Source organism: Misgurnus anguillicaudatus, chromosome 6 (genome assembly GCF_027580225.2).
Source record: "Misgurnus anguillicaudatus chromosome 6, ASM2758022v2, whole genome shotgun sequence".
Lineage (NCBI taxonomy): Eukaryota > Metazoa > Chordata > Actinopteri > Cypriniformes > Cobitidae > Misgurnus > Misgurnus anguillicaudatus.
This window is the reverse complement of record NC_073342.2, coordinates 30,835,315-30,858,867: the sequence shown is the minus strand read 5'-3', so window position 1 is coordinate 30,858,867 and position 23,553 is coordinate 30,835,315. Positions and strand designations below refer to the sequence as shown.

The 23,553-nt window shown below is 37.6% G+C and overlaps 2 protein-coding genes across 5 annotated transcripts; both read right to left on the bottom strand.

Annotated features, from left to right (window-relative positions):
- Positions 1-4,184: 4,184 nt before the first annotated feature.
- On the bottom strand, positions 4,185-11,337 carry hbp1 (HMG-box transcription factor 1). 3 transcript variants are annotated; one of them, XM_073869002.1, is made up of 11 exons: positions 11,203-11,337; positions 9,555-9,735; positions 9,251-9,449; positions 9,009-9,177; positions 8,803-8,914; positions 8,308-8,423; positions 6,074-6,230; positions 5,839-5,983; positions 5,481-5,762; positions 5,255-5,392; positions 4,185-5,177 (listed from the first exon to the last, which is right to left on the bottom strand). In XM_073869002.1, exons 1-11 carry the CDS (start codon positions 11,215-11,217, stop codon positions 5,156-5,158), a joined length of 1,536 nt encoding a protein of 511 aa, XP_073725103.1. In that variant the 5' UTR covers positions 11,218-11,337; the 3' UTR covers positions 4,185-5,155. The 3 variants fall into 3 exon arrangements, with proteins under 3 accessions (XP_073725103.1, XP_073725105.1, XP_073725104.1); XM_073869004.1 differs by having other exon boundaries at positions 9,054-9,177; positions 11,203-11,336; XM_073869003.1 differs by having other exon boundaries at positions 9,555-9,753; positions 11,203-11,307.
- Positions 11,338-11,660: 323 nt separating this feature from the next.
- On the bottom strand, positions 11,661-21,991 carry LOC129433762 (cAMP-dependent protein kinase type II-beta regulatory subunit). Of its 2 annotated transcripts, XR_008640477.2 has the most exons (12): positions 21,283-21,991; positions 20,496-20,531; positions 18,409-18,461; positions 18,241-18,324; positions 17,540-17,646; positions 17,308-17,461; positions 17,073-17,174; positions 16,827-16,901; positions 16,520-16,588; positions 14,558-14,693; positions 14,182-14,374; positions 11,661-14,114 (listed from the first exon to the last, which is right to left on the bottom strand). XR_008640477.2 is itself a non-coding variant. In XM_055192401.2 (11 exons), exons 1-11 carry the CDS (start codon positions 21,545-21,547, stop codon positions 14,241-14,243), a joined length of 1,215 nt encoding a protein of 404 aa, XP_055048376.1. In that variant the 5' UTR covers positions 21,548-21,989; the 3' UTR covers positions 11,661-14,240. The 2 variants fall into 2 exon arrangements, 1 of the variants encoding a protein (XP_055048376.1); XM_055192401.2 differs by having other exon boundaries at positions 11,661-14,374; positions 21,283-21,989.
- Positions 21,992-23,553: the final 1,562 nt, after the last annotated feature.

The following is a 23,553-nucleotide window of genomic DNA, read 5'->3' as shown; positions in this document are numbered from 1 at the left end:
GAGGTTTCAGGAATGTGAAGCACGAGTCTGTGGATGTTGAACACACAGCACAGCTACACTGAGCTCAATAAGCAAACAGATGAATAAGCTGCTGAAGAGAAACTCCAGTGCATTACTAACAGGGATTAAATAGTAAAACTGACGTTTACAAGCTTTTCTAGCATGCATATTAAAAAAATCATCTTTTCTGATTCATTGCAGAAGGGTGCAATGCAAAACTTACAGATACTGTCTATGAAATCCAGCCTTGAGTCTCATAATCTGATGATGAGATGAGGAGCATCAAAGTTTGATTTCACTTCACCTTACTGAGTCAATATTAAAGATATCAAGGTTATACGCTGCAAAAAATGATTTTCAAGAAAAATTCATACTATTTTTGTCTTGTTTTTAGTAAAAATATCTAAAAATTCTTAAATTAAGATGCTTTTTCTTGATGAGCAAAACGACCCAAGAAAGTAAGTCTAGTTTTTAAACCAAAAATATCAAAAATATTATTTTTTTGCTTGTTTTATGCACAAAATTGCTTAAATTTGATATTTTTTTGTCTAAAAACTAGACTTATTTTCTTGGGTCGTTTTGCTCATCACGAAAAAGCATCTTAATTTAAGAATTTGTAGATATTTTTTTACTGAAAACAAGACAAAAATACTAAGATTTTTTTCTTGAAAATCATTTTTGCAGTGTATTTTCACACAATCCTTTTTAAATTTCAGAAAGGCATTTGAGTGTTTGAAATGTATGCCTTTGAGCTTTATTTCATGTCTATATTATTTGTGAAATGTATAAAGCATTAAGCGTTACTGCAACTTTATGGTTTAGATGTCTATACTAGGATCACATGGGTGATTCTCACGAAAACTTGGTTTTAAAAATGTCAAGCATGAAAATGTAAAAATTGCTTAAATTTACTTTTTTTTCCCAACAGACATTGAAAAACAAAGTCTGGAGTAAATGGGAACATTAATTTAAAAACTTTTACTTATCATTTAACACTTTTTGTAACATAATTTAAAAAATTAGTCCTAAAAAATCTCATTACCGCAACAGTCAGAAAACATCAACACTGACATATTTTCAAAATGACACGACAAACCTGAAAGAACATAATTTGGAGATTCTGCACATGCATTTAAAATCAAAGTATTATCCTTCTATTAATTAAATTAACATTTAATAAGCATCTGTTGCGGTAATGATAATCAAAATGTCGTGTAAGCATTCTGACAAGACAATATTTCAAATTAACTGTAAAAAAATAATCTTACCTGGTAGCCATCTTGAAGTAACTGGTCCATGTGCTTGGTCACTCAAAATCAAACTTTATTCAAATTCTGTATTTGTGCTTAAACTGTTCTCAAAAAGTGTTGCGGAGGATGAGAACATCAGGCATGGACACATCATTTTCCTAAATTTTTCTTCCATTATTATTATACATGAATATTCAGTAAATATTTTTTCTGTCATCTAAAGTAGTTTAGCAAAACATCCATTTATTTTTTTTCTTAATATTTTTGTGTTAATTTGATTAAATTACAACATAAAGCATGTTCGAACACAGCCGGACACATTGCGGTAATGAGAATTTCAGCAGAAAATGAGATAAATTTACAATTATAAATTCTTATATTGAAATCACACATTGTGCAAGGTAGAACACAGTATTGTGTTAATTCTGATGCTTTTTAATGTTACTATATTACACATTTTAAAGCTAAAATCATTAGTGCCGTGGTGTTTCAATGGTTTCGTGAGAATCACCCATATATGTTTTTGTATCTGTTTCATTTACGGTAATATATTTGGTTTGTCCAATAAGAGTTAATCAAAACTTACTATACAAACACATCAATATCCCCAGATAATTTCAAACACACAACTGTACTGTTTTCTTCAACCTGCAAAAATACAGCATTTTGGTCAAATCAACTGCTACTTTAAAAAATTAACTAGTTTTCAACTAGTTTTTATATTATGTCAACTATTTACAGTAGTTAATTGACTTGCAAAACCAAGTTGTTTTAACTTCATGCTGCATTATTTTTCTGTGTGTAGCAGTAGAGAGTGTTTGGTGTTTGAGCACCTCCTGGTGTTTATAGTTAAAGCTACAGCTAATAATAATAATAATAATAATGCTGATATGGCGTTAATAATAAAATAAAAAAATAAACGAGATCTAACAATAGTTTCTTTGAAAAGCAAAAAATATCACATTTGTCCTCTCAGCTACTAAAGACAATAATCACCAAATCATTTATAAAGAAAGTTAATGAAAGTTAAAAGCAGAAATGTGAAATTTGTTTTATGGTATAATTCAGGAATGTTTATGTAACATTTATTTAAGTAAGTGATTTAATCAGAGTATTAACCAAGACCATGCATGTTTTTCTTGTTATAGCCTACTAACTGAACAGTTTGTATTTTGATGATGGACTAAATTGCCCCACTGACATCTAATACAAGTGTATTACTGTGTACAGTGCAAAAAATGTATGTATTTTTTATTTCCACTATACATTTCTAAAAATGCTTAAATGTATTTACTTGATTTAAATGGGACATATCAGGAAAATCTGACTTTTTTCATGTTTAAGTGCTATAATTGGGTCCCCTTGTGATGTCAAAAGGGGATCTTATTATAAAAATACCACTACTTAATCTGCATTATCCAACCACAGCACTGCCATTTCGTGCAGAGATCAGCTCATTTGCATTTTAAAGGACACACCCAAAAATGGCACATTTGAACATGTTATAATAAATTATCTATATGGTATTATGAGCTAAAACTGTACATACGTCCTCCGGAGACACTTAAGATTTATTTTAAGCCTTAAAGTTGTGAAAAACCAAAAATATTAAGTTTTGTTTTCAAAATAAAAAACAAAATTCAAAATCAAAAAGTTTGTTTATGCTCAAAACAGGTAAAAATATCAGCCAGTGCCATAAGAAAAACAATTAAAGTTTCAACTAAATAGAAAAAAAACAATTAAAAAAGTTATTTTTCTTAACACACTGGGAAATATTTATAGCTGTTTTGAACATAAACTCGTGATTTTCATTTTTTTAAGAAAACAAAAATTTTTCAAAAAAAATTACCGCGCCCCTAAGGTGACAATGGAGGAGGAAAAATCTAAGGTTTAGTTTCATGTGCTCACAATAAACTTTCATGTGCTCATGCAAAACCTTCATGTACAGAATTTTTTTTAAGTTTAGTTTTGCGTGCTCACGTGAAACTATTGCGCGCACGTGAAACTTTCGCTTTCACGTGTGCGCGCGATAGTTTCACGTGAGCACGCGATAGTTTCACGTGCTCGCGTGATAGCTTCATGTGCCCACAAGAAACTAAACATTCTGCACATGAAGGTTTCGCGTGAGCACATGAAACTAAACTTTATTTAATTTTTGCTCCATGTCCCCTTAGGGGCGCTGTATCAAGTAAATATATCTCAATTTAAGAATTTTTAGATATTTATACTAAAAAATAAGATTTAAAGGTGCCGTAGAATGTTAAACTGTATTTATCTAGGCATAGATGAATTCTGTAAATGGTAATGAAATATCGTATATGTGAAACACATTTTTTCTCTTTCTTATGTAAACCTGTGCATGCAAAAGATGGCTGGAAAACAGATCAATCTCAACATAACACCAACTGTAACATTACAGTCGAAATGTACGTGCCCAACATTAAATTACACATTAAATTAAGTACAATGTTATTACTGCAGAGTTAGCGCTATATGCTAGTTAATGCTATATGCTAACATTTTGGCTAGAGTTCTACTATTGATGTTACAGTAAGATTTGCAAGTCCACACTGAAAAACACACACACACACGCATAACTTCGTCTGATACAGACTTAAACATAGATGTTTATACACACAGAGCTACTGAAGGAGCTGCTCTGAGAAACAGCCAATCAGAGCAGAGCTCATCATTATTATTCATGACCCTTTTAAATAAGGTAATGTTAGACCATTTCATTCTAAAGACAAATCTCTGGATCACTTTTGCACTCAGTAAAGCCACAAACCTTCTGTGTAGATATCAGAGAAAAATTATGTCAATGCTTTATTTGGCACCTTTAAAATTCTACAACAAATGTATTTATTATTTTTTTAAATAAAGCATTTTTGTCTCGAACATATTTTTGCTTTACAACAAAGTCAATGCAAATGATTAGGGAAGCAAGTTTAAAATTTTATTTATAATATGATACAAGAGTAATTTGTGCAAGAAATGGATGGAAACGTGGACCTGTACAATATTAACATGTATTCGTAATGCAATCCGACAGCAAACCCGCAAAGCACAAACGCAAAGAGTTTGCCGAGTTTGACCATGATTGTGTCAAAGGAGACATTTTATCAAGATATATATATTTTTACACAACATTTCAGCTTGTATACATGTATTGGTTGTATAAGGTTATATATATATGGATATAAAGTGCAAAAACAAGAACACTTACAGTGAAGGCATGGCCCTGAAGTGCTGTATATGACAGGATCTGTGTGTGTACATGTGCGAATATCCATGTACAATATGGCTGAACGGATACACACACACACATACACTGAATATGGCATAGGCTGGATTGATGTCACATTAAATTGAACCCTTTTCCAGCTGCGCCGACGAATCAGCGTTCGTCCGTTTGCAATACATCTGAGTCTGTGCAATAAGTTGAGTTATACAAATATAATTAATATTATATACGGCAGAAAAACAAGCTAACGTCTACAATTTCCCCTTTTTACATTTAAAAATAGACATTGTTTGTATATATATCGCTTCTTCTGCCTCAGTAATAGCACCACAGGGTTGCACTTTTCAAGCCTAGAAATACGAAATTACCTGAAAAAGTTGTTTTGCTTTGGAAGAATAAGGCATTTTCGACATTTCCAAAAGGATATAAAAAATACATAAGCAATGTTAGTTGACAGGATTACATTTATATATTGCGTTTATCCGGTTTACCTTTCGTTCCGTATCATTTCAATGTTAAGTTTTCGTATTCTTCTTACTAAATTGCTTATTTGTAATGATTTTTTTCTAAAGCAAGTCCGTATAAGCATCACAGTTGGGGGTTATCATTCTTGCTATAGAATGAAGGTCAGCGTCCGTCTCCAGTTCATGTTTCCATCTGGCTAGTTTTGTTGAGAACCCGAGCGAAACAGACGAGATCAGTAAAAAAAAATGACGTAAATATATTGAATCGCAACTAATATTCGTTAAGTCGTACCGAGTTAGTTCTCTTGCGTTTCCAGCAGTCGGGATTGAGTCGCTTCTGCTCCTCGGCTAAAGCTTTCGCCTCCATGGTGTACATCCTCCTCTCTTCGTTCTTCATCTTCTTCCATTTATCGCCCAGAATAACGCTGATCGCTCTGTTAAAATCCACATTTGCTTTAACCATTGTTGGGATTACTTTATTATTGCATTCCTCTATCGATTAAAATTTGCATAGGCACCCACCTGTTGTCCTTGCCCGGGTACATCTGCGTATACTCCACCCTGTACTTCTTGGCAAATAGCATGAAGGCATTCATTGGCCGCTTGCACTTTGTGGGCGTGGCTGCGGAGTTCCCCGTGGCGTGGCTGCGTTGTGATTTGTTGCTGGGGGAGTGATGGGCGGAGGCCTCCAGTTTGTCACAGTCAGGACTGACAGCTCCGCCGCTGGACTGAGAGGCCCGACGCTGGCGTGCCATACTGCTGAGAACATACACGGCGGACGAGTCCAGAGGAGTGAAGTCATAACTGAGAAAGACATTAAACACGGTTTAGACTTCATGAAGTGTCTGACAAAGTGCATTCATCTCGACTTGTTTCGTACCTCCTAAAAGTGTCAAAAACCACCGAATCGTCACAATTGATGGCATCGGGGTGTCCTGGTGGCAGGCACAAGTCTCCGACTTCCATGTCATAGCAGGGGATGCCGTGCTGGACGACGGTGAGGCTCGGACAAAAGGAAGACCATCCTGACACAAACACACAATCATTGTTAAGTAACATATTATGTAATGTATTGTAAATCAACAGGTGTGTCTTTAAACGTCTGCTGTATTCACCCTTCTTCTTCACGAAGAACGGATGGTCCAATCTGCACTCAGCGGTCAGAAGTCCTGCTTCAGGAGAACCGGGGTCAAATGTTAATTTCAGGGCAGATTGGCCGAAAGACACAGTCTCCTCCAAAGCCACCAGCTTTAGACCTTCTGAGCCGTAACTCTTTGGAGATAAACAGAGTTTTTTTCATTAAAGGTGCAGTGTGTAGATTTTAGCGGCATCTAGCTGTGAGATTGGGAATTGCGGCTCAGTCCACCAAAACACATAGAGAAGCTACAGTAGCCACCACAGGACAAATATTTTGGAATCACACCAAACGCGGTAGAGACGGCAAAAACGCCCTACTCGCGCGTAGTTGGACGCTTGAACATTTTGAGTTCACTCGCTTCATTCGCGCGTGAAATTGTAGTCATTCGAGACATTCACATGGAAATTTTTGTCATGGGAGGGGCTTCTGCGACTCCGCTCGCTTCCTGTAATCACGTCACACTCAATTCGCGTTTTTATCTCAAAGTAAACGTGTGAATGAGGCAGATTCGCATCTACCGTGCCGCACAAAATGCCTTATTCGCGCCTCACTGTCCTGTGGTGGCTACCGAGACATTCACGTGGAAATTTTTGGCATGGGAGGGGCTTCTGCCACTCCGCTCGCTTCCTGTAATCACGTCACTACTAAAGCAAACTCCTTATTGATTAACGCGGCACGATTTTCCGCCGAAATTCAGATTTTTCAACTCGCGCGTTTCCCACGGCAACACTCAATTCGCGTTTTTAGCTCAAAGTAAACGTGTGAATGAGGTAGATTCGCATCTACCATGCCGCACAAAATGCCTAATTCGCGCCTCATTGTCCTGTGGTGGCTACCGAGACATTCACACGGAAATTTTTGTCATGGGAGGGGCTTCTGCGACTCCGCTCGCTTCCTGTAATCACGTCACTATTAGAGCAAGCTCCTGATTGATTAACGCGGCACGATTTTCCGCCAAAATTCAGATTTTATAACTCACGCGTTTCCCACGGCAACACTCAATCCGCGTCATTCGCTCAAACTAGACGCGTGAATGAGGCAGATTACCGTCTACCGTGCCGCACAAAATGCCTCATTTGTGCCGCGAGACCTCGAGACGCACGTAAATATGCATCTTCACGTTTAGTCGTGCCAGACGCTACATTCATGTTTGGTGTGAACGCAGCATAAGACAAAATACAGCAGTGACAAAGCGTGCAATGTAGAGCAGTTTGTCCGTTTAGGGCTACTGTAGAAATATGACGGCACAAAATGCCGACTTCCATGTAAGGGGACCCGCGGTGGTTGTAGATAAAAACGGCTCATTTTAATGGGGCATATACACCAAACGTGAATTCAATGATTTGCGCAAGTAGATTACATACAAAGTCAAAGAAAAGATGCGAATACATGCAAACTCGCGCTGGGCGATGCGAATGATGCGAATTGGGTGACGCGTTTGCGGGAAATCATGCAATATTTGCCTCAAACGCATCCTTGCGCAACTTGAAAATATTTAACTCAATCGAAAAATTTGCATGACACAAAGTTAAATCTCGCAAGTAATGTAGAGCGAGGAACGCGATGCTATGCGTTTAGGGTGCATGTAGTATAAGGTAATACAGTCCTTCCAGAAAAATGCAGAGTTTTTTTGTGATTGTTGCGAGCAAAAATCCTTGATCTTGCAGGACGTTTTCTTAAAAAATGTGAAGGAATATGCAGGATATTTATGCAATTTGATGCTATGAAATAGCATTTTCAATGACGTTGCGTAATTACGTTATTTTATAACATTCCCATAGCAACAGGGGACATGGCTGTGCTTGTGTGAAGTAAATGTAAAATTTTTAACTGTCTGCTAAGATATATGTGACTTTTTGCTACGAAAATGCGGGGAATATGAAATCATGCAAGGACTGCCTAATTTCCACATGGAAATGTGCAATTTGTGCTGCGAAAATGCGGCGTATTTGAAAAATGCGGCCCCAGCATAAATATGCAGACTTTGGCTGATTATGCATTGAAACATGCGATCGCATAATCGCGTTTTTATGGAGGGACTGGTAATAAAAACAATACAATTCATTATGTATGGTCTTTATGCAGCACTGATAATATAGTTTTGTATATTATATTGTATTTCTATCATTAGATCCTTTGTAAAAGTTACACACAGCACCTTTAAATGTATGGTGAAGATTTTATTTATCTAGATTTGGTGAACATCGGTACCTTTATAGGGTTAGACTGTGTTCGTCCTTCATCATCAGAATCATCATCAGACTCTAACACATCTTCAGCATCCTGCCACTCCACATTCGGACCTTTATGAAACCGCAGACGCGTTCCTTTAAAAGAAACATGATGTAATATATTATGAAACATACTAAACACTCTTTAATACATCACTTTAACAAAAAAGCTAAAGTCTTCTATGCAGTGGGTGTGAAGACCAAAATTCTCTCTTGAGAGGACTCATTGGCCCTTCTGTGACCCAGAGACACGCCCGTTTGTCCTATTTTACTGCATTCCCACTGCATTTATAACAGCAGAGGGTGCTGTTTTCCCCACTATTATACTTCATTGATGAAATGGCTGGCAACACACCATCAGCTGTTATTTGTTTTCCCGTGTTGCTCCTTGTTCCTAACCAGCTATGGGAACATTTCATCTAAACATCTGCGTTTAAGACCATCGGCTTTCTTTCAAGTTTCAGTGTGTGTTTACCTTTCAGAAAACAGTGCCAAGCGGTGGAGGGCCAAGAATGAGACCAACCCAGATCATCATCATCAGATAGAGACGACATGCAGAAGATGCCCGATTCAGATTCACTACTTGCCTGTAACAAACACACACACAAGAATATACTTTAAGATACCAAAAGCACATTTTCAACATAAATTATACAATTGACACCATTTCACACTTTAAACCTTTAAATTATGTGTTCGTGTGATTAGGATGGGTGATGGTCGTACTCTGGTACGTCGGCGTTCCCTCATGTGACTGCGGGCGGGACTGGGAGCGCTGCTGGAGGACAACGGAGGTCTCGCGTAGGAATGTAAACTGCTACTGCTGGTGAAGATGTGGACGGGAGAAGACCTGCAATGATGACAAATTACTTAGTATATGCAATAAAAGCACATGTACGGTATAAACTATAGTGTTTTCTAACCGGTTATGTGGGGCGTTCTGGAGTAAGGGGCTCTGAGGACTAGTTGCAATGTTGGCCAACTCTGTAAGCCAGTTTGTATTTGAGGCACTGGAGCTCCGCCCCTCACCTGGCCCCTCCTCATGTGACACACCTGGGGCCACCTGAAACACGCCATGTGTCGTCTGGTCATCCTGCACTTCCTGCAGCTCGGGCAGGTCATCTAGAAATAAATATTTTTTTTAAAGACACCCATGTGTATACGTACATAAACTGTAAATAAAAAACTAATATGTAGGTTAGTTTTGTAATGTAAAAGTTTAGTTACCATACTCCATGTGGCTCTCATTGGACGGGCAGCCAGGTGAGGAGGGCAGGTGCTCGTTGCACTTGAGCAGGTCAAAGGTCTCGTCCATACCTGAACTCTGTGCTTGAACTTCGTGAACTCTCTGAGGGATTGACTGAGGTTTTACTTCCCAAACCATTTTATAACATATCAGCTGGCGAGGCTACAAACACAAGATAACCTGTTAAAGTGAAAGTAAAACGGGTTGGTTGTTTCCAAACCAGTCTTTATTTATATAAAATAATTATAGCAATACATATGTATGTGTATGCTTTTATATTTATCTAGAAATATAAAAACTAACATTCATATTTTGGTATATTTAAAAAAAAATTAAATGTCAGAGGAAGATTTATTTTTAGGTGTTCACTTTTAACTAGCAGTGTATAGTAAATATATATATATTTATAATAAAAACTAATGCATTAAGAGGAAATCTGTTTTGAATGAATGAATGAATGAAGTAAACACAGGAATCACGCAGTGTATTGTGCAATATGTCCTTGGCAGCTGCTTGTGCACGTTACGCACCATTATCACGTTTACACAAAATAATACATAAAATAAAAACAAAAAATATAAATCTATCGACAGCGTGACGTTTTAAAATACAAAATGTAAGCGTAAAAAAATACAAGTTTCGTTTTATACTGTTTCGGGAGGCGCAGTCACGTGACCCGTATCGCATGCAAAGCTTGTTTATAAACTTTCTGAGACTTCGCGCATGCGCAGCGCAGCTCATTCATTCATAACTGCGTAACAACAGAAGATCGATAACAGCGCTGAATTATGCCAGGAAAAACATAAAATGTATCAAATATTATAGATGACAGTCTACACAATCATCTCGGTCGACGATAACTCCGTTTATATTCACGATTAGTTTCATTTTGACGCCAGTCTGCTGGCTCGACTCTTTCTGTTTTCAACACAGGAAGAAAAATCATCTGTTTTCAACATTCGTGAATTAACGCGACGACAACGACTGTTTTATTCGGACCATTTAATAAGTTTTGATTTATAAAGAATATTTTTATTGCTTAAAGCGTCGTTGTTGAGTGTTGAAAGGGGAACAATGTATTCATTGCAATCGTAAAAATAATACGAAACTCTTTGTTTGAAAAAACATCCCAAAATGACTTAACACCAGCGATTTTGATTTTAAACACACCATATACACATCATCCATGTGTTAGATGTTTGACACATGTCAAAATATTTAAATTAAACCATGAATCTGAATTCAGATAAGATCCGTCCGAGGTGTAAACAAAAGAATGTCAACAAGTTGAGACATGGTACATGAAGTCCTTTCCGTTTGCAAACTGTAATGAATGGATATCCCGTTTTTTTAAGGTTTCAATAAGAAAACACGAATTCTTTTGTGTGAATTATTGTCGCCATGGCAGGGTTGAAATTCACTAACCCACAAACAAACAACAAACGTCACACAGAGAAAAAAAAATCCCAATCAAAAACAAAGTTGTCATTTGCGATGAAAAAAATGAATGACAGTTTTTATAGCTCGCACTGCTGAATCCGTCGCGCCTTAAAATAGTCACGCAAAATAAAGTTCATTGACATTACCGTTGCGTTTCATCGTAATATTTCAACAACTTTTTTTACTTACCAAACCTGTCGCCATTACAGACTATCTCTGGCATTCTCCGCGAAGGCAGGACTTGTTACTTTTAGATCTGGCTTCCTATTGGTTGAGACGCACGTCAGTATTCAAGACTCGACGCCTGATTGGCTAGTCGCTTGTACAGTGAATTTGACATGGATGGGTTTGTTATTGTGTCTGTGATTGGTCGGTTCTACATGCCCGTTACATCAGCCTTAAATTTTATTGGTTATGACAGCATATTTTTGTGAAAGACCCGCCTATTCTGTAAAATAGATGAATTGAGATGTGCAAGTAAACAAACATAAAACGAGTTTGCGTTTGTGTAATGTTACAGATTATTGCATGTTATGGAAATATATATTTACACCCATAACTGAGAGTTTCGGTTCAGTTTGTGACATGTAAAATTATTAATGAGGTTTTACATACGTTTTGAGACCCATAATAATCACAAAATGATATAAATACAAAATTTTTCTTTATTTGAATGGAAAGTCAAATACACCTGGCGGTTGAATACTGAGCTCTCTTACATTGAGAGACTGTAGACCTTTGATTCATTTTTCAGGACATGAAAGCATTAGCCACTTAAAGATCTTAAAGGCTGCAGAATATACACAGAAATGTAAAAGAAAAACATTGCTTGTAAATAAAAAGTCTGTTTGGGGCAAACAGGGCAGAAATGGTACGATGTTACATCGACACAGAATCGGATTAGGGACTTACTGCAAGTTACCAAGCGACAAACCTGTTGGGATCTCTAGTAGCCTACAACAGAAGAGTTGATGATGACTGAGTTGTCAGAGGTAGACAGTAATGAAAAATTGATAGTAATGCACAGGCATCCAAACAACAAGAATGGACTGAAAATTATGGCAGAATTAATAAAAGAAGGACGAGAAGAACATTTGCAAATTACAAAAGCTTTCAAAAACCAAAAGGAAAGGTAAAAAGAAACCAAATGAAAAATATGCACAATTTAACAATTGAAAACTCATTCTTCTTTACATAAACCAAACGTCCTTGGTAACGTTTCAGTTTGGCTTCTAGAAAACACACGAACGTAGTATTTGTGCATGATAAATATTCTTAATTCAATGTGAAATAGTTCAGTTATACAAAAAATATCAACGTTGACAAATGCATTAAGCAGTGGAGATGTTACCAAATCATTAAAATGTGCTACAACAACATTAAAAAAAGATAAAAGATACACAATGTCTATATATTTACTATTTATATGTAACAGTATAAGGAGCTTTTCTAAAAAAAAAAAAAACATTTTGAAGTGTGCAGCTATAAATCAGACTCTCTCAAAGTGCAATAATATTACAAACTGCATGAACTTCTCTTATCTGAGTCTGTGCGTTTCTATGTCTTTCATTCTCAAACAGTTTGTTTGGAATTTGATTGATAATGACATGAAGATGTTATAAAACTTGAGCAATAAAGTCAACATGAAAGCTCATTCACACTTAAAATATTTAGTCCACTAATAGTCCACTTCATTAGTCCACTAATAGTCCACTTAAAGGTGCCAAATAATGCATTAAAAAATAATCTGTTAAATTGTTCTCTGATATTTACATAGAAGGTTTGTGGCTTTATTAAGTGCAAAAATGACCCTTATTTTAATGTTGAGCTCTGCTCTGATTGGCTGTTTCTCAGAGCAGCTCCTTCAGTAGCTCTGTGTTTGTGTAAACAGATCTTTGAGAGTCTGTATCAGATGAAGATACAGATTTTGAGGAATAATCAATTGTTTGGAGATTGTTAATAGACGTTTTTGAGTGGTAAGTTTGTGTTTTTTCAGTATGGACCTGCAAAATATAACTGTAATGTCAATAGTAGAACTTCAGCTTAAACGTTAGCATATAGCATTAACTAGCATATAGCGCTAACTCAGCATCACGATATGTCATTACCATGCACAGAGATCTTATTATTCATCTATGCCTAGATAAATACAGTTTTAAATTTTACGGCACCTTTAAATAAGTGAATGAAAATGAGTGCGTGAATTTGAATTTGAGCCACAGAGTGCTTCAGAAGCCCTGCAGGCGCCATCTTGTGTTCAGATGTGGGATTTCATCTCACAATGTGTAACGTAAAGCCATTGAGTTGTTTACTCGTTATTGCAGTGCATTGTGGGATTGAATGAGTGCACTAGATAATGTCCACTATGATTTCGGACACCACCACAATGTCAGTCCCCTTAAATAATGCATTGTATAAGGGTATAGGGAGCTATTTCGGTCACAACCTACATGGTATGCATTGAAATCTTATACTGTAAGGTTGTGAAAGAATGGTGTGAATTACCAGGATATGTGGGTTTTTAATTAAAAATTGTGATATTGTCTGAAATGTTTATATTTGAAATAATGTGATTTCATGTTGACTTCATACTCCAGCATGTTGTCTTGGAGGAAGCAATCCTAACTCGCTAACGTTTTTTAATTTACTTTTGTTACAGATCTTGTCATCCAGATTCAAAACCTGAAGCACAAAAATCTTTCAAACTACAAGTGCTGAATTTAAAAATATAAAAAATGGCAAACATACGTACATTAAAATTGACATGTAACACTGAAAACCCTGTCGACTGCTAACCGCAGATGAGAATTTAGGAGTATAGCTTTTAAAGAGTGGACACATGAACATATTGTGTCATAGCTTATAACAAAGTCTTAAACCGTTGTGAGGACTTCACTGTAAAAGATGTAGCCAGTGTCTCTGTAACATGTGAACAAAACACCAACCGTGATAAAAATCATGTGAAATTTCAATAAACATAGTATTCCAAATTCCAAACATTTGTCCCATGGGAAAACCTCCATGTGTCCTGGAGGCAAACCTTCACACATTTGGCTTTTCACATCTAAAATGATGATTATTGACACACCAGAGTTTCATATCTGTGAATGCAAAACAAGAACTTCAAGCTTATGGCATACGTTAACATGATATCAGTCCTCTACTTACCGGTTTCTCATCATTTCATGTTGCATTTTTTGTTTGCGGCGTTTATTGATTAACTGCTTTCATGCATTCGGCTCTTGTATTGCGATGTGACTCCTGAAGAGCGACGTCAGCTGCTCTTCATAATTCGCAATGTTTCGTTTCATGATGTCCATGCAGGGGCCTAATAACCTCTCGAACGCCTGAACACCCATTACTGTAAAACATAGCATACGGTAACTGGACGACCACAAAGTGCATTTGCCGTACAAATATAAAACCAGAATGATTGGGTTTGTTTCAAATCAGGCTTGATGTGTTTGAAGTTGCCAGTGATGCTTCAAAAGAGCTTTACAGAAAATATTTGCATAACTAAGTGCATTGTGGGAAATTGAAGTACCTAAGCACTTAACGCTGTCCACGGCATATGCAGATGCTGCCCGTGGCTTGTTGGTGACAAGAGCCAATTCTCCGAAATACTGCCCCCTAGAGCACGTAGTGATTTCCAGTTCCTCATCTTCTGTATCATTTTTTGACTAAAAGAGAGAGGTCATGTGAAGTGAATCTTGTGGTTTTGCTAAGACTGAACATTTTTTATAGTTAAAATATTAAGGGGCGTACACACCAAAAGCGAATTCAACAATTTGCACAAGTAAATTACATACAAAGTCAATGTAAAGACGCGAATAGGTGCGAACTGGAGCGGAGCGATGCAAATGACGCAAAGTGGGCGGCGCAATTGATGCGAAAACACGTGCTATTCGCCTCAAACACGTCTTCGCGCAAGTTGAAAATATTCAACTCAAGTGAAAAATTTGCAAACGTGCGAAATTACGTTAACTGGGTGGCAGAAATAACGCAAAAACACAAGCTATTTGCCTCAATCTCGTCTTCACACATGTTGAAAATATTTAACTCAAGTGAAAAATTCACATGACACAAAGTTTAATCCCACAAGTAATCTAGAGCAATGCTTCGCATTTGGTGTGTATGCAGCATTAGATGCATAATGGGTCGTACACACCAAACGCGGATTCAACGATTTACGAGAGTAGATTAAATGCAAAGTCAATGCAAAGACACGAATAGACGCAAATGCGTGCAGGGCGATGCAAATGACACAAATTGGGCGGTGCGATTGACGTGAAAACACAAGCTATTCGCCTCAAACGCGTCTTCGCACAAGTTGAAAATATTCAACTCAAGCAAAAAAATTACAAACGCGTAAAATAATGTGAACTGGGTAGCGGGAATGACGCAAAAACATGAGCTATTTGCCTCAGATGCGTCTTCACACAATTTAAATATGTACAACTCAAGCGAAAAATTTGCAAACATGCGAAATGACGCGCACTGGGTGGCGAGAATAACGCGAAAACATGAGCTATTCGCCTTAAACGCATCTTCGCACAAGTTAAAAATATTTAACTCTAGCAAAAAATGAGCAAACATGCCAAATGATGCGAACTGGGTGGCGGGAATAACTCGCGTTATTCGCCTCAAACGCGTCTTTGCACAAGTTGAAAATTATACAACTCAAAGCGAAAAAGTTACAAACGCGTGAAATGACGTGAACTGGGTTGAGGGAATGACGCGAAAACATGAGCTATTTGCCTCAAACGCGTCTTCACACAATTTAAATATATACAACACAAGTGAAAAATTTGCAAACATGCGAAATGACGCGCACTGGGTGGCTGGAATAACGCAAAAACACCCGCTATTCGCCTCAAACGCGTCTTCGCACAAGTTGAAAATATTCAACTCAAGCGAAAAATTTACAAACGCGTGAAATGACGTGAACTGGGTGGCGGGAATGATGTGAAAACATGAGCTATTTGCCTCAAACGCGTCTTCACAGAATTTAAATATATACAACTCAAGCGAAAAATGTGCAAACATGCGAAATGACGTGCACTTGATGGCAGGAATAACGCAAAAACACGCGCTATTCGCCTCAAACGCATCTTCGCACAAGTTAAAAATGCTAAATGACGTGAACTCAAGCAGAAAAATTGCAAACATGCCAAATGACGCAAACTGGGTGGCAGGAATAACGTGAAAACACACGCTATTCGCCTTAAACGCAGGTTAAAAATATTCAACTCAAGCGAAAAATATGCAAACATGCGAAATGACACGAACTGGGTGGCGGGAATAACGCGAAAACACATGCAATTTGCCTCAAACGTATCTTTGTGCAAGTTAATGATATTCAACTTGAGCGAAAAATTTGAATGACACGAAGATAAATCCCGCGATTAAATCTAGAGAGAGGAACGCGGTGCTTGGCGTTTGGTGTGTACACAGCATAAGTCTTGCCTGAATTGTGTTCTATTTTTTATCTTTTTATCACACTTACCTTGCTTCTCTTCATAGTGATCCTAACATGTCCGGACTCTACGATGTAAAAACAGTCTGCCAAATCACCCTGTAAAATAAAACAGTCTTCACGTCTAAAATCTGATTGGATGAGCTGCATTTGAATAGTTGCTATACATGTCTAACCTCACCTAGTTGGACAACTACAGGACATTTCAACAAAACATTTGTTAAAAGTAGTACTATCAATTCACTGAAGTATTTTAGGCCAAAGACTAAAAAAATGCAGTCATTTTTGTATTTTTATTAATGAATAAATAATTTTTCCCACCAAATAAATAATTTACCTGAGCAATGATCTGTTCCCCGCTGTTGTACACTTTGGTCGACAGGACATCAACAACCTTCATTCTCTCTGAAACCTACAAGCAAAAAATATCGGCAAGAAAACTTTCTGTATATACAGTGCATTTTGAATAGGATAATAAATAAATTAAGTTAAATTAATGCAGGGTAGCCACATTGATCCCTTTCAAACTCTGAAAGGTTAGCAGATAAAATTGCAGGGTTAAATGCAGGATGTGTGAACAAACCTCCAGCGACGTGAGGAGTGGAAGAGTGCCAATGAAAGCCTCGTACATTTTCCGTTTCTTTGCGTTATTCTTGACAATGATCCGCCTGAATGTTAACCGATCCTATAAAACAGAAATGTTTTAAGAAAAGCAAACTTTGATTCTTATTTTGCTTCATCTTAAAAAGTCACTTTTCCAATAGCCACATTTTCACACGATAGCTGACGCACAACACTTCAGATTTAAAAGTACTGACAAGGCACCACAGAGCTCCAGGTGAGGTAGCAATGATGGTGGCCGCTCTCGGTGTGTTGTACATAAGGGCGAGCTCTCCAAAACTCCCACGGTTATCGTAAGACCCCACAGTCCGTGTGGTGCCTTCCGCCTTTACGACAATGTCAAACGTTCCCCTAAAAAGAAACTCAAGGCGATGATGATCGAGCATTTGAGGTTTAATGATATAGAGATGGATTGAGGGGTAACCTCACCTCTCAATGACGTAAAAGTTGTCGCCGTCGTCATCTTGATCGATGATGTGCTCACCTGTCTGCACAACTTTCTCAAACATGGCATCCAGCACTTGGGACATCTGTTCCTATTATAAAAGCAAAACGTGCGGCTTTGTCAAATAGCCTCAAGTTGTGCAATGCAATGCTGTTTATGCGACTCATTAAAGGGCACCTATTATGCCTATTTTTATGTAATGTAATATAAGTCTCAGGTGTGCCTAGAATGTGTCTGTGAAGTTTCAACTTAAAATACTCCACAGATTTATTATAGCATGTCCAAAATGCCCCTTTTTGGGTGGGAGCAAAAATGCGCTGTTTTGGTGTCTGTACCTTTAAATGCAAATGAGCTACAGTTCCTCACTTCCTTATCAAAAGAGACAGTGAGCACTTTCAGTCTAAAACAATAGTATATATCTCTATTGAGATATGGCGGACAGCATACAACTCGCTGAGAGAGGAAACTATGGGACTGTCAGTCAGTGGCCATGGGCGGGGCTTTGTCATTGTGACATCACATTAACAACAGAATCAAAATGGCATGTCTAATGAGACATGATGGGATTAAAAAGGAGTGGGTGGATTTTTTTCATTGTATGGCTGTTGTGTATACACACTGACAACACCTTATAAGCATGTATTTTGCATAATAGGAGCCCTTTAACTCTATATTTAGATCTTACCTGGTCCAGGTTTTTAAACAATAGGATGTCTTTGCAGGCCTCTTGTAGTCTTTGTCTCTGCTCATCTGTTTTAGGGTGAGTGACCTGAGTGCACAGCAAAGCATTGTGGGATATATGAAGCACTTATCCGAAGCACAGGATATATGAAACATTTTTAAGGACACTCACTCTTGGTTCTTTGTCTTCTTCATCCTCATCTGGGTTATACGCCTCTGCGCAGACTTGAATGTGAAACAAGAGTGAAGAGGAAAGAGTTTGATCAATGAGACACATGTCAACAAGAACAACCTGACAAGATGACGCATTACAGGAGATTTAATAGCTAACAAACACATCATAGATACAGTGCTTTGTAAAATTATTCTTCATAACATCTTCTTTAGTGTTTTACAGAAGAAAGTACAGTTAGTGAATGATGAGAGCCTGAGGAAGATCTGACGAAGCTCTCTCTGTATCTCCATTACGCTCACAGAGAGACATGAGGCGATAGTTTCAGTTTGTACTCATCTTCCTCATGCCTCCGGTATTACTACTATAAATACCATCATAGAGAAGATAAGAGCAGGAACTTGACTGTCTAGATCGATACGCCGCTCACAAACAAGTGTGATCTTTCAAGGCCAGGAACAGTCTGCAACTCTATATATGTAACTCCAGATCCATTTCCCAATATTTGGTAAGATAGTTGTCACCTATAGTAGTTTGGTTATTTACAGAAGTGGAAACAAACTCAAATATATATCCACGAAAGAGCACCAATCGCTGTCGATGGCAAAGCAATGGTTCCCAATCTTTTTTCCTTTGGGCCCCCCTAAGTACATATACGACAATCTGAACCCCCCCAAACCTCTACATCTGTCTTTCTATTTGCTGTTCTGTTGAAAAGCATGTTTTTAACAATAATTGTTTTACATAATTAAAAAAACTTTTAAAAATGTGTTTTAATGAAATGATTAGTGGAACATTTTATGCATCTTTAATTTGAGCTCACAGGATATCGGATCCCACGCCCCCCGGTGAACTCTGGCGCCCCCCTAAGGGGGGACCGGACCCCAGGTTGGGACCACTAGTTTAAAGCATGGGTTTTCAAACTGGGGTCCGGCGGGGACCCCCAGGGGGCCTCTGGGTGTGGAACCCCTAGAAAATTTCAGTGAAATTTTTTTTTTAATTTTTGCTTTTTAGTGTGTTTTCCCTCATTACAGTCTTATTTATCTCACTCACTGCGTTTGTATATCCTTATAAAGCTACTGCAAATTAATTCAATTGAAAATATTTCTCTTCAGGTTTGTACATCCAGCATTATATTTATTATGCATCAAAATATATAAATTGCTATATATTTCAGGTTGGGGGTCCCTCACAAAGGTTTCATCATATTTGGGGGTCCTTGGCATTATAAAGTTTGAAAACCCCTGGTTTAAAGGACCAGTGTGTAAATTTTTAGCGGGCTCTAGTGGTGAGATTGTGAATTGCAACCAACAACTCAGTCCACAGCTCACCCATCCCTTTCGAAACGCATTGAGAAGCTACGATAGCCCCCACAGGACAAACAGTTCATCGTCTAAGACAAAGCAGTGACGAAACGCGCTCTATATACAATATCAGTCTTTCATTCTTCATTTCAGAGATGTTGTCTTTCAAGCAGTTCTTTCATACTTTCATTTTATAAAAAGCTGTTTTCATTAGACTGATGTGATTTTTATCTATGTCTGTCTGGCATTTTCATTGTGTCAGTGTAAGGACAGAATATGTTCCTTTACTTATAAACAAATTTCTTGTTCACTCACTCCGGCACAGCTCAACCACAATCATTACATATTTCCTAACAGTCAATTATCGCTGGCAGCACAGCACATTAAACATCCCACCAACTTCACTTTCGGTTTTAAAACAACCCCCGACGGACAGAACCTCACGGCTCCCAAAACACTTCTGCATGGCTTCCGGCAAACCAGAAAGAACCTCCCTTAGTAAATTTAACTTTTAGCACTCTTATTGGGTCAATAGGACGGTAAAGAAGTAAATTATTAACAAGACCAAAAGCACACACATACTTCATAATATTTCACTTTTCTCTCTTGACTAGAATCAGCTATTTGTTAATAATATTGAGTCAACAGCAATACAGCATCATGAGTTTCGATTAATGTACGTTATATTGCTTTAGTTTATGTATTTAAAAAAAGTTTAAAATGAGGCAGATTTAAAGTAGGTACAATGTTACAGTCCTGCTAGAAATCAACAAAAAAACTTACCAGATGCTCGCCGGACAAATCTGTTGATAACTGGAGCTGCATAAAGATGAAAAAGATACACATAAAGACAATGTCAGATTTATTAATGACAGACATTAAGATGTATTATATATTGATGAACACAGTAATGCATGGATTATCTGCACCCAGGAAGCAGCTTTTAGTCTGACCAAAAACCTACATCTCTGCAGACCAAAGGCCCTGAGTACCACATAATTGATGTTTTCCACTAAACATGCATCATTGCATGGTCATGGTAATCGAAATCATTCACCAGATAACAATGCACACTCATATGCAAAAGGACAAATACAAGGGCCTTCATACACATACACTATTCATGAATGACTACGCCAAGCATTGTGGCCTCCTGTGCGCAAGGCCTGGTAAATGTTAGTGAATAAATCTTAAACAAAAAATAATGCTTTTTACGCACAATATTGCATATGAATTAAAAAGCATTTAATTAAACAAAAATGGAAAACGATATAATTTTAAACTGGCCAAGGTGCATCTTTTGTTGCAAACCCTTTGCAATAAGCTGAGCGCTCATTTTTGAAGGAAAACGCATTCATCATGGAGATGTGCGATCATGCGTTAAGCATGAACAAAAGATCTGTACAACTTTGTTTCAATAAGCGTGTGCGTTATTATTGTGCTGATATTAATAGATTATTTTTATTAAAGATCCTCTCCAAATGATGCGCTCGTGTGACGGACGTGGCATCATTACGCATCAATGGAATTGCAATGAACGAAAGGGAAAACGCACGCAATAAATCATTACCTACGAAATCTTCATCATCGTCGTCATCTTCCTCCCCGTTTTCAGAATCGATCTGCATGGCCTCCTCGATGAAGTTGACGGCTTTGCCCGGTCGCCCGGCTGAGTTGTGTTCATTGCCAAACGCGCCGCCGCGGGTCTCGTTCTCCTTGAGGCGCGTGAAGTACTGAAGCGCGAACTCCAGGAGATCCGCCGGCTGATTCCTCAGGACCTCCACGGTAAAGCTCTGCAGAAGCTCCGTCAAGCCCTCGGGAATTTCTATACTCATTCCTGACGATCGGCTCTCCCGTGAAAAATCTGCGCAAACGTCGGCCCGATCTTGCGCGTAGAAAAAACCCCGAGACGGCGGTGCCCTGTTTTCGCCGCGTCAGCTGAGAATGATGATCCGCAAAAAAACGCGTCAGAGAGAACGCGACGCGACGGATTCCTCGCTATTCCGCCATCTGCGCCAGTTTTCACCCCCGTCCGACCGCGTCCTCTAATTTTCAGGCGTAAAAATGGCTCGGATTCTAAGAAGTGGCATCTTTTTTGCTGCTGGCTAAAGGAAAGCCGCGCATGTGATGCGGGTAACCATGGCAACCTGCATCCCGGGATGTGCGTAGGAGGCACGCTGCCGCAGTTCAGATGAGCATCAGCGCGGACGCGACGCGACACACTAGAACGTTCCCATTATATCAAACGCGCAGTGAACAGTGACATGTTTCAAGAGCACAAAAGTAACATACGCCCTTAAAAATTAAGGTTCCTGTCTGTCTGTATAGTTGCGTAAAGAACCTTGAACTACACACAGAAATGCTTATTTGTAGTGAATAAGCTTCTACAAACTACAAAAGCAATACTGTACTGTACATACAGTTGGTTATTTGAGTATACTTGATGTAGGGGAGACAGGTGTCACACATTTTACTCCAGTAATTTCTCAGATTTGATTTCTGATTATATACGCATTGTAATAAAACCTATTAAACATTTCCACTTTTATAGCCCTAATATAACTTAATATAACACATAACCTGCTGTGGGGCAAGTTGTCACAATAGTAGACTGTATCTACACTGTCAGAAAGAAAGGTACAAAAACTGTCACCGGGACACTACCATTTAGGTAAAGTATACCAAGTATGACATAATGTGATAATTTACCTGGCATTCATGAAAAACACCCTTTGACCTTATACGAGTCAGATTTACCTTGTTGACCTCTGTCATTAAATATCTGTTTACCATCTGATACCATCACTCCATCAGGGAAGCTCAGCACGCTCAAAAGGGATAACATTTCTTCTCCTCAGTGTCGTCACCATTGTGGTTTTTAAAATAATAATTAAGTTAATGGGTAAACTGACAGAATTAGACTAATTGGGTTGAGGGGTAATCCCGTTTTGACACCAAATGTTTGGCATTATTATCTGATTATCCTGAAATTTTGATTGAGTCATTTTGAATTTGGACAGGTTTGACAATCAAAGCCTGACCTTCTGGAAACAATTAATGATTATTATATTGAGCTGACCTTAAGTGCCATAGAGGGACATCTATTCAAATGTATTTACACACTGTAAAAAATACTTTGCTGCCTTAAAATTATTTGTTGAATCAACTCGGATTTACAAGTCATTTCAACATACTATTATTTATCTTGACTAGAGATGAGTTGGTATAACAGGTGAGTCTCAACTATATTTTATAAGTTGTGACAACTCATTTCTGTTGACATGACTTGTAAATCTAAGTTGATTTAACAAAAAATTTTAAGGCAGCAAAGTTTTTTTACATTGCACTAATAAACATTTTGCACTTACAGTTTAAGTGTAAACAAATAGGATTAAAAGTAGGGTTATTTAAAATTGTAAAAATTAAGTTGTTTAAACTTATTTTTTTGTAAATAGCCTACACTGTGAAAAAACATTTTTGCACTTAAATTTTTAAGTTTAAGTCATTTCAACTTTCTTGACAAGTGATGAGTTGCTGTAACTTAATAAATTAAGTTGAATTTGCTTTAGTTATGTCAACTTTATTTTATAAGTTACAGCAACTCATCAATACAGTTAAAATAACTTGTAAATCCAAGTTGATTAAACTTAAAAATGTAAGTGCAAAAAAAATTTTATTTACAAAAATTCAGCATCAAGTTTAAACAACTTACTTTTGCAATTCAATTCACCCTACTTTTTAAAGTTTTGACTTGTTATAAGTTGACATGACATAAGTAGAAATTTCTTAACTTAATTTGTTAAGTTAAAGCATAGGTGTCATTTACACTGGGGACGCTGGG

What these genes read in the sequence shown, in the direction of transcription:
- hbp1 (XM_073869002.1), bottom strand. An exon ending in CACGAACACATAATTTAAAG is followed by an intron (nt 8,915 to 9,008) that starts GTTTAAAGTGTG and finishes TGTTTGTTACAG; the next exon opens with GCAAGTAGTGAATCTGAATC. An exon ending in TTGGCACTGTTTTCTGAAAG is followed by an intron (nt 8,424 to 8,802) that starts GTAAACACACAC and finishes TTTCTTTTAAAG; the next exon opens with GAACGCGTCTGCGGTTTCAT.
- LOC129433762 (XM_055192401.2), bottom strand. Translation starts at nt 21,547, where the DNA reads ATGAGTATAGAAATTCCCGAGGGCTTGACGGAGCTTCTGCAGAGCTTT. An exon ending in CGATGATGAAGATTTCGTAG is followed by an intron (nt 20,532 to 21,282) that starts GTAATGATTTAT and finishes ATCTTTATGCAG; the next exon opens with CTCCAGTTATCAACAGATTT. An exon ending in AACTTTTACGTCATTGAGAG is followed by an intron (nt 17,462 to 17,539) that starts GTGAGGTTACCC and finishes GTTTCTTTTTAG; the next exon opens with GGGAACGTTTGACATTGTCG.